This window comes from Pseudorca crassidens, chromosome 3 (assembly GCF_039906515.1).
Source record: "Pseudorca crassidens isolate mPseCra1 chromosome 3, mPseCra1.hap1, whole genome shotgun sequence".
Lineage (NCBI taxonomy): Eukaryota > Metazoa > Chordata > Mammalia > Artiodactyla > Delphinidae > Pseudorca > Pseudorca crassidens.
Window position 1 is genome coordinate 76,288,173 of NC_090298.1, and position 11,194 is coordinate 76,299,366.

General features: G+C 31.4%; 1 protein-coding gene across 4 annotated transcripts in view; it reads left to right on the forward strand.

Annotated features, from left to right (window-relative positions):
• Nucleotides 1–4,810, forward strand: part of SLF1 (SMC5-SMC6 complex localization factor 1) — a 71,160-nt gene extending 66,350 nt beyond the window's left edge. For all 4 annotated transcript variants that reach the window (XM_067731236.1, XM_067731235.1, XM_067731237.1 and 1 more), the window contains 3 exons: nucleotides 516–608; nucleotides 1,016–1,198; nucleotides 3,830–4,810. In XM_067731236.1, the coding sequence (XP_067587337.1) occupies nucleotides 516–608; nucleotides 1,016–1,198; nucleotides 3,830–4,311 (758 nt within the window). In that variant the 3' untranslated portion in view covers nucleotides 4,312–4,810. The remainder of the gene's footprint in view (nucleotides 1–515; nucleotides 609–1,015; nucleotides 1,199–3,829) is intronic.
• Nucleotides 4,811–11,194: the final 6,384 nt, after the last annotated feature.

The following is an 11,194-nucleotide window of genomic DNA, read 5'->3' on the forward strand; positions in this document are numbered from 1 at the left end:
ACCATCTGTTAATGGATTTGAAGTTCTGAATTACACTTGAGTGTGTAGAGGCACTCATGCTTAGCCAGAAACATTCATTTGAATTAAGCTATAAATGCTGTATAAAAAAGAGCCATACATTTAACGTAGGTTCATGAATAAATTTAAGAGAGGGCAATTGCACTTTAAACTTTTATTGCTGCAAAACCCAGTATATTTGGTGTTCTCTGATCATTTGAGGGTTTTATAGCAGGATTGAAACTTCAAACCTTGAACTAGGGGGAGACAATGCCTATATTAAACCTTTAGTAGAATTTCATTGCTGAATTGCTGATAGAACAGAGAGGCTCTATGGATTGGTGGGGTTCCCTCCCCCCTCTTTTTTTTAATGTGAGAGATGTTTAAACCAGTCAAAAGGAAAACTCAATAAATAATTTTCTGGCATGGGGCCAGATCTCCTAGTTCATGCCCTTTGATTATTTTCTTTAGTTGATATCTTGTCTTCTCTGGAATAATCTATTAATTTTTTATGGCAGGAGAAACAGCCCTCCATAGGGCTTGCATAAATAACCAAGTGGAGAAATTGATTCTTCTTCTCTCTATGCCAGGAATAGACATCAATGTTAAAGGTAAGTTCTAAATCTTTGTTGTCTAATTCAATGTCTTAATGTTTGTGATATTAAATAGTTTAATTTCAACATTAAGAAAAATCATTTAAGTATATTTACCTAACATATCTTTAAAGTATTGCTAGTAGCAAAACCAAGAAATTCATCACATATTGATGTATAATAGTGCACAACCATTTTTTGACATCTATATTTTGATCAGATCCCAACATCAATATTTTAAAATAGTTTTTAATTTATTTTTTACAATTAGAAATATGATTACACCCTAGGCATTTTTATCAAAGAGTTCTATTTGTATATGAGGCACTTAGAAAGTCACACTGAGAAGGGAAGTAAAATATCAATACTTCACTACCAAAGTCCTACTTTTGCCGTTTTAAAATTTGCCTTGATTTCTAATTTAGACAATGCTGGCTGGACGCCTTTGCATGAAGCCTGTAACTATGGCAACACAGTATGTGTCCAGGAAATTTTGCAACGTTGTCCAGAGGTAGATCTGCTCACTCAAGTGGACGGGGTGACTCCTTTGCATGATGCACTGTCAAACGGACATGTAGAAATTGGCAAGCTGCTACTCCAGCATGGGGGTGAGTGCATTTATGCTAAACGGGTTATGATAAATTATCCAGTTTTTTGATGAATCCCTCAGAGGTAGAAAGTATTTTATATTTTAAGCTCTATAAGGAAAGATGCCTTTATTACATTTTAATGAAAAAGTAAAGATGAAAAGTCTGCTAGAATGTAAGCACCTTTTATTTACTGAGGATAAAAACCTTTTCATAAAATGTATTTATTTATTGTATTATTAAGCCTTTTTACCTTTGTTATGAGAGTGTATTTTGAATTGAGTGTGTTGGTTTTTACTATTAATCCTTTTACTTAAAGTGTGTAATGTCTGTAAACCAGCCATTTCTGAAAGCTTATTAATAAATGGATGTAAATGTTCAATTGTGAGTACTTGGGTTTTTCATTCTTGTTTCATTTCCTATATATAACTGCTAACGATTATTCTTTTCTTTAATTAGTCTTTTCTTTATAGACTACAAAAAAGACATCCTAGAATAATATCTTTTCTTCATGCACATTTTGTAGTCAATAAGTTAAGTAGGAGGACTTCCAAATGATAATAACTGTTGTGTAGAGGGTATGTGATGGAAGTAACTTGAGCTTAATATTCATCTACTGCTTTTTCTGCTGATTTCTTATCTGATCTCTGCTTTCAGAACCCTTTTTTCCACCCCCTAACTCAGTGATATTCTTCTTATATCTGAACTGAATAATATAAATTTTATATCAAAGTGTTCAAAACTAATTTGCGTTTTAAAAGGAAAAACAAAGTGATGACTAGCTTATAATACACAAAGATTTGTATAAATTTCCTATTACTTTTATTTGTACTAAAAATACTGTTGTACTATTTATCCAGTCATTAAAGCTATTTGATTCTGCATGAAAATAAACAGCATATTTTCCTTAGCTATCTCTTTACTATATATCTATATCTATCTGTCATCTATCTGAGGAAGGCTCTATATCATGGTAGTTTAACATGTTTGGTTATTTATAGTCTTCTCCTGCCCCCTAAAGGCCTTAGTGTGTCTGTTTTACTTATACCATTTCATAATCGATGTATTTTTCAGTTTTTATACTTTTTTTAGTATTATATGTTTACAAAACCATACTGTTATATCTCCTAAGTGTTTTAGTTTTCTACTTAACTATGTATGTGACATTCCAAGCCAATATTTGGCTTTGCTTCAATTGGTCTAAGTGATGTAAAAGCCATTATTGTATTAAGGTATTAAGTCCAACTTTTCAGAAGAAGAAGGCATTATACTAACCAATGTGAATTGTTTTAGGACCTCTGGTGAAGAATAGTAAATTGATGAGTTCTTTGTCCCAAGAGAGGAAATCTACTTGTATTTGCATTTATCAAGGTCCTTCAGCAATCATACAGATTTCTCTTTGCCTTAGGTATAATCTGAGTTTGGACCTGTCAAATGGTTTGACACCATCATTGTAGAAACTATATTATCTCTTCATTGTGAGTCGCTCAGTATTGAGAGCAATAATTTAAATTATGTTTCTAAAACCTTTGTTTACTTTTGGTATCTTGTGTTCATAATTTTGTTGTATTTTCTCTTTTAAACAGGAATAACTTGAAACATTTGTTTTGAAATATCAACATAATGAAAACAGATCTAATTTTGATTTAGAATGTTTTCCGTAAATTATACATTAATCGTATGTCATTACTGGTTGATCTTTTACATTAATTACATTTTATATCTAGGCCACTACATGTGTCTCATCAGATTCATCATTAAGAGTTTTAGCAGCTATGATCTGTAATCTCTGACAATAAGATCTGTGTTGTATGGTAGAATCTTCTGATTATGTCTGCTAGTACTCAAACTTTTATATCCCTTGTAACATTTTTATGGCAAAGTACATAAATAATTATAGGACTTGACTGGCAGAGGTGCGAAGTACTCCTGTACTTTGCTGTGTGACCAAATACTGAGTCATTGTTATTTTGCCCCTCTCATATCATCCTTAACTACCCAGGGGATAAACTGTATATTCAAAACTTTCTTAGTAGATGGTTAGATGGGTGTAGCTAGCATAGATGGATGAAATCTGAGTTTTTCCCAGAGCAGTTAATATTTACTTTTTGTGAATCAGTTACCCATATTAAAAATTGAACATAAGCAAGGATAATGAAAAACGTGTTCTGTGTCTGGGCAAAGTTTTGCAGTCTGCACTGCTACCATTGCCTATTAGCAATGGAAGGGGTCAGTACTTTTTCCGCTTGGTGATATTATGAAATACCTTTAAGGCTCTTATACAGAATTTAAGATAAATGTATTTTTTTTAAATTTTCTCCAGGAACACTGATATTCTTATTTGAAGATGGCAACTTATAAAGTTTTATCAAAGTTTTTTTTTTTAATTTATAACCATATATGTTATTTATTGAACTAAGGCATGTGCTTTTAGGCAAACCTGATTAGGCAATTGACTAGATTATTTTTTTCTAATGCACCTTTATTAGTTAGTATATAGAACCAGTTAATTATGTCAATATGAATTACTACAAAATATGACTGTAAAGTGAGCCCTGGATGCTTTGGGGAAAAAAGGAGAGAGAAAATGGCTGTTACACTGCCAAAATAAGAATGTTTAACTCTTAACGTTTTGCATGTTCTTTTTCACAGGCCCAGTGCTTCTGCAGCAGAGGAACTCTAAGGGGGAATTGCCCTTGGATTATGTGGTATCATCTCAAGTCAAGGAAGAACTATTTGCTATCACAAAAATAGAAGATACAGTGGAGAACTTTCATGCACAAGCAGAGAAACATTTTTACCACCAGCAACTTGAATTTGGCTCATTTTTACTTAGTAGGATGTTGCTAAATTTTTGTTCAGTTTTTGGTTTGTCTTCAGAGCTCTTCTTAGCTTTCAGAGGATTAACTCATCTAAATGACCTGCTTATAGTTTGTCAGAATTATAAGGAAACCACTAGTGCTCGTACTGACTGGTTATTGGATCTTTATGCTAGAAATATAAAGACATTGCAGAAACTCCCAAATATTCTTAAGGAACTCCCTGAGAATTTAAAAGCGTGTCCTGGAGTACACACTGAGGCCTTATTGGTGACATTGGAAATGATGTGTCGGTCGGTCACTGAGTTTTCATGATGATAACAGAAAATATGGGTCAGCTTTCTAAACCTGCTCAGCTTGCTTTGTCATTTATTATGGACTTCATAGCTTATAAACAATAAATAATTTCATTTATTTATTGACAGAATTTGCAGCCTTGCTAAATCTTTAAAGCACTTAAAGAACTTATCCAAAGCATAGTATAGGCTTCTTTTTCCAGTGTGTAGGACTTAACTCAAAAGTAAAAAATAGTTTTGTTTGATACACATTGCATTTATTAGTCTTTATTATTTTTTGTTCTAAAAGTATTATTTATTTATATTGTACATGTAAAATTTTTTAATTTAAATATTTTTTCAAATCAAAATGTAATGTCCTCTCTTCTAGGTGTTCTGGGTCTTAGCATCATGGCAAGAATATTCATGCAAATGTGCACCTATAAACATGTAGCTCCCTGTTTCTTCTCTGTAGGCTGTTGGAATAAAATACTCAGTTTTACGTGTTTCTAAAATAAACATTTCAAAATTCACAATAATATATTCTTTTGGTTTTTAAATTTAGTAAATGTGCTAATAGTTTGATCCCTTGATCTATTTTATTTTAGCAGTTCCTATAGAAAGTGTATTTCTACTCCATGTAACCACTGTTCTGTAAGTGAAAACATTTTGCTTCATAATGTTTTATTAAATATTAAGATTATAAATGGCAACAAAGTAAAGAATTTGAGATTATCTAAAATCTTAATGTACAGTATGTATTTACAGAGTAGTAACATTTCAATTTGCAGTTTTTCCTAATAGTAATTTGTAGTAAAACTAAAAGAAAGGATATGGATAATAATTACTTTTGAAACTGGAGTTTCTTTACTAGTGGGAATAAGTTACATTGTGATACAGCTGGAAAAGAAACATTAGAACTTGCATTTCGATTTTATGTAACTTAAGTGATGATCTCACAGCAATTAATCTGCTAAAGAAGCACACTTTAGTTTTATTTTGGAAATAGATCTTTTAGCAGGATACAAATGCTGAGAGTCTTATTACTGGGTTTACAGTCTAAACTAAAAGTTGCTACATTACTTTATCAGCTCTGAATAAAAGTCAAGTTTTTTTCCTACATTTTTAAATCAGTAATTTTTTACACATACTGTAAGAAGTATTAGCTGTTTCTAGTTAGCCTTCAAATGTGACATCATACAACTCTCTTTTGATGTTTATTGTTAGTTGCCAAAATATCAGAGAAAACATGACTAAGGAACGTTATAATGCTCATAGAGAGTAAAGTGCTTCCCCAGATGATGTGTAGGAACATTTTTATTCCAAAGAGTAGCCACTTTACGTCACTTGTGAAGGCATGTGGAATAACACTTGCTTGGTAAACTAATAAAAACATAGACTTTGACGTCAAACAGACATAGTTTCAAATCCTTGTGTAATTTCTTACTAACTGAATTACAAAGCAGGTTTCTTTCTAGCTTTGGTTTTCTTACCTGTCAAGTGGAAATAACACCAGGTATCTTGGTCATGATAGAATTAAGTTATTAGCCATTCACCGTATATGGCACTTAATAAATGTTACTTCCTTTTGCATTCTTAACTCCTCTTTTTAGTTATAACGAATCATTTAGATAGTAATTTCTTAAGTTGCTAATAATTCTAAGTTAATGAGATAATTAACTGCTAAGAAAAAGTAGATAATTAACTGCTAAGAAAAAGTAGTTTTCTAAATTAAATGTTCGCAAGAAATATTCATTTAGTTGCAATTAGTATTAATAATTCATAACTGTTCTGTCTGCCAATTTCTACAAGCCATGCTGACATGAAATATTAAACACTCAAATGCCATTGAAGTCTCTACCTCAAGAAGGTGTCATTGCAGTTTGTACTTCTTCAAAAGTATAACTTGGCAAACAGATTACTGCTTTGTGGCCTAGTTAAAAATACCAATAAATATATATGAATTTAAACCTGCAATAAGAAACTTTATTTCCCATATTACTTATGTTTTATTTTAGAAAACATAATAATTGCCTCAAATTTATTTTAGATGTAGAGAAAGGGGAAATTTTAATAGATAAAATTCATAGACTTTCTGACCCCTGGCATTTTAGCTGTAGGCATCTCAAAGTTGCAGCCACTGAAGAGAAGCGAAGGCTGAGTAATGCTATTTATCATTGTACTCTGCCAGATTTCATATCATAGTTCAATGGAGTTGTTGTTTTTTTTTTAAAAAAGAAAAAAGAAAAAAAGGCCTATGAAAGCCCTTATTACAATAGAAAATAAAGCTTGGAAGGAGATTTCTGAGCTGTTAAGATTCAGCTTTCTCTATGCGTAATCCCCACAAACATTTGGAATATAAAAGATTTTAGAATGTTTCCTGGCAGCTTTTTAGGAAGGGTCTCTATGAAGTTTTCGAGCTTACTAGTTCTTAATTTCCCTACACATAATAAAGTGGTCCAAGTATATACAATTTTTGTCATTTCATTAAGTCCAAGATAACCAGAAAAACATTTGTCCTCATATAAATTAAATGCTAAATTAATCAGTGTTTTGAATTCATCGTTTCTTGAACACCTATTATGTACCAGGTGGTATGCTTGACAGGGGCTGACTACAGTAAAAGAGGAAAATCTTACATTCTAGGAAGGTAAGTCTAGTTTTATTGTCTTCTGTATAGGCTGTTGAAGAAAATTAATTTGTTTGGGTGTTTCTTAAATTTACAGTAATAATTGGTGTTCTCGTTTCATTTTAAATGTGAAGGGTTTGATAGTTTAATCATTTGATCAGTGTGACTAGCAGTTTCAGAGTGAATAGAGTGTGGTGTGTGCTTTTGCAATCATAGTGAACCCCAGTACTCATTCCTAGATAAATGCATTAATGCTAGGATCCTTTATATAAACACTAGGAAATGTTTGCCATTTTTGCTTATTCTGTTATAGAAAGTTAAATTAATACCTTCACAGGAGAAAATTTTTGATGGAATGTGCAATCCATATGCATTTACACACCTTTCCAGTTAAGTGATGAACTTGATGAGAGCCTGTCACTGTTGCCCCTTAATCAGTAGAAAGGGGTCATTTTTGAGTGACATGAGGCACTCTTTCCCTCAGGCGTTTATCACGTAGCTTCCACACCAGTCGCACCTCTTGCTGACGTGGAGCTTGCAAAATTCAGAATGATAATTGTTTTTATAACAAATGTGGATTGAGTTAGAAAGGTCAGTGATGGCATTTTTGGAATTACGCTGTGCCTGGTGATGTCAAAACTGAAGACATGGAATAGTTAACTATTTCTTATAAATCAAATTATGTTATCAAAAAATTCACCTTGTAGGTTAAGATGAATTATGGTAGGATGATGTACTTTGGTGGTTATTTGCTCTGATACAGAATCAGAGATTATTAGACTATAAGTTAATTAGAAAAGGTTGTGGTATTGTTTTTTTAGGTTTTAAGCATACATCTTTTAGAGTACTGCAAATCGCACTAAAAGAAGACCTTTTCAGAGGAAACAAACAAGATAGTTTTAACATTATTGATTGTTAGACAGTCAAAAAAGTTTTCTCTCTTAAGTAAATGCTAATCTTTGAGAACATCCAAAATGTTATACTTTAACTCATGCTTCCCAGTTTATGAAAGTACCAAGCAACTTTCTTTCTTAGACACATGAATTTACGTGAATTGCTGGGGGTGGGGAACATTATATTAAATTATTTTTAAAAGGACATTTTCCAATCACAAATCCAAGTGATTAACTTTTTATCACAGAGGAATTTGCTAATTAGTACTTTTGTGTTAATCAAAATTACATTTTGTATTTATATTTGATGTACAAAATATTTTCTAATATTTTATGTATTTGAATTCATTACCATATGGTTTGGGTTTTGTTTGTTTTTTGGTGTAGGCATATAGTTCAAATACACTTACACTATATATTTTTGTAATCTTGAAATATAACCCTTAGCACTAGACACAAGTGATTGATTTTTTTTGTAATATTGTATTTGTACTGTTGAATATATATATATTTTTTTCTTTTTTAGAACAAATATAGTGAATTCTGTTTTTAAACTACTTGCTGAATTAAGATCCAACAGTATTAAATCAACAAAGTGTAACCAGTGATTAGTTATATAAAAATAATATTCCTAATAAGATAAGTATATAATGTTATTTTTATATATTTAATTTGTAATATGTAGTATTACCCTTAACATAGACCAAAAAAATTAAGTTCCTTATTCAAGCATCTATAAAGAGCTGTCTCCAGTTAAAGATGAAACATTTTCTCCAAATTTTTGTCTTTTTACTGTGGTCCCCAAATCTTTTCAGACAGTTGAACCCAGATTTGGTAAATCTAATCCTCTTCCTTTCAAAAGTATCTAAATTAGATCAAGTGAACATTAATGCATAATGGGTGTTAAACATTTAATAGAGAATGACTACGTTGGAATGTATGATTTATTTCTACCAAAGAGTGGAATTTTTTTAAAATGTGCTTAGCACTTCCAGCAGGTAAATTGCACTGAACTGAAAGTCTGGAATTCAGCTTTGAATTTACACCTATTATACTATCATTTATCTTAATAAGAGATGAACTAAAATTTCCAATGATTTTCCATTCTTCTGTCCTCAGATGAAATAGTCATGTTGAAAAAATCATTAATCTTAAAGTGGTGACAGATAAAAAGAATTTAGTTTGTTGTCAGTACTTCTCAACTTAAAGGTTAGGTCAGCCATGGTTTATGTCATGACACTGATAAATTTTTCTAATGACCAGAATGGTTTGATTTGTAATAGCTTTTTGTTTTGGTTTTAAGGAATATATATCTTGGTTATCTGACTTCATCCTGAAGATGCATTTTTTTCTACTTTGCATTGTTTCTATTTTATAACAGAGACAAAATTATAGAGCAGTAAGTAATATGTGGTGTTAAAATATGCATTTTAAAGAGCTTTCCATGAAAACTTAAAAGCAGAATTGTAAAGATGAAAACTTGGCAAAGGGATGAGGGAAAATGGTTAGGAATCATTGTGGTTTAAAGAGGGTAAAGATTTCTAGATGCTGTTTAATATACTGAGGAGGTAGTGAAGGTATAAAATCAGAAAAATGGCAGACAGATCTCCTCATCTCAGGAACAAACTGTCTTTGAAAATTTTGAACAATGTTCAGTAAACCAAGGGTCAAGATAAGTGTTTGGTGGAAGATTCTTTTAGTTAAAATTAACTCAAAATAAAGAATAAAAATACCAGTTTTAATGGTATCATCAGAAATAGGCTATTTCGACTAGTGATATTCAGTCCTTTCTTAAAAGTGATGCAAATCTAGATTTCTCATTTCTTGTTTTCCCATGATTTTAGTTCTTTTACTCTTTTTTTAAAATACTTTTAAGTTCATACTCAGTCATGTTATTGGAGGAAATAGACTTAAAGAGAGGTTGAAAGCCATTTATAAAAAGGGGTTGAACTTGTTCCCTTAATTCCTTTTTCCTGGATTAATTTTAGTCCTTTTTAAAAAATAGAAACTATTTAAATGTAATTAAAAATTATTTTATCTAAGTAAAATTACAGAGGGGAAAAGATTGTAAGCAAATCCATTGCTAATAGTGGTGTATTTCTGATAGAATTTTGAATATTTGTTTTTCACTTCTCCAAGTTTCTCTGCAACATGATTTATATTTGTGTATAACACCAGTAGCCAATTTATTTTTTAAAGTAATGCTCCTAATATAAATAAGAATCAGTTTTGAAATTTTTCTAAAGTTGTCTTATTTAAACTGGCATCTACTGGACTTTTTAAAATATAAAGTGCATTTTTAAAATATGCCATTTTTCTTCAAGGTAAGGATGTAATTAAGCCTAGTATCATCTAATGCAGATCTCAAATAATACTCTTGGACTATATGCCCTTCCTTTGAAAGTAAATCTGGCTTATTTTACTGATACGCTGCTTCTGTCTTCTGTTTAAGCCTCTTCAAAGCAGTGCCCTACCATATTGGGCGGGGTCATTACTGTTTAGTAGGATTCCTAAATTGCTAAAGTTTAAACTTCATGTAGACACCTTGTGGAGTCATGATACCATATCTTCACTATTAGCCTTTTCTGATTTTAGAAGCTTTCAGGGAACCTGAAGAATTACTTGTTCTGATTTTTTTTTTTTTCCAGATTCAACACCCCAAATCAGGGAGAAACTGTAAGATTAAATGATGACTACATTTATCAAAGGCTGTATCTTAAATTCCTTTAAAGGAAGTTCACTACTGTGTGATTAAATTGAGAATTGTTTTCTTTTATTATAATACACCTGGAAAAAATTCCCTTCTAAATATTACTATTTACAGCATTAATTCACATGTAAGCAGTCAGTCGTCTACTGAGAGAATTCTGAGCGAAAGTGTCTTGCCACTGTTGTCCAGAGCATATTATTTTGCACCTCTTCTGTGAAGGTGAGGAAAATGGCTTCTTGTAAGTTACTGTTTTAAGTAGTACAATTCAAAATACAATATTTTAACAATTGTTTTATATAAATACATTGGATACCTACATCATAACTACAGTACACTGGTGAGTATCACATCACTGTGTCTTTTTGGGTAGATTTCTCACTTGCTTGTCAGTGTTGTTGTCAGTCACTGAGAAATCCAAGTACATGTGTGTTCTTTGTATTAGCATCATAGTGCCAGAAGAATGGATGGTGTGTACCTGGTAACCCACCCTATAAGAGTTAGTATGCCTGATTCTTGGTTAAATTATCAAATGCTGGATGTTTCATGATATCCCCCCAAAAGTTTTTATCTATTATATCTGAAAATGCTTTTTTTCATCCTACAGGGAAATTTAAAAGGTAATGTTCAGCAACTTCAAATAAGACCGAATACTACATTGATCTGTTTTAAAACTACTTCTAAAAACGTACAT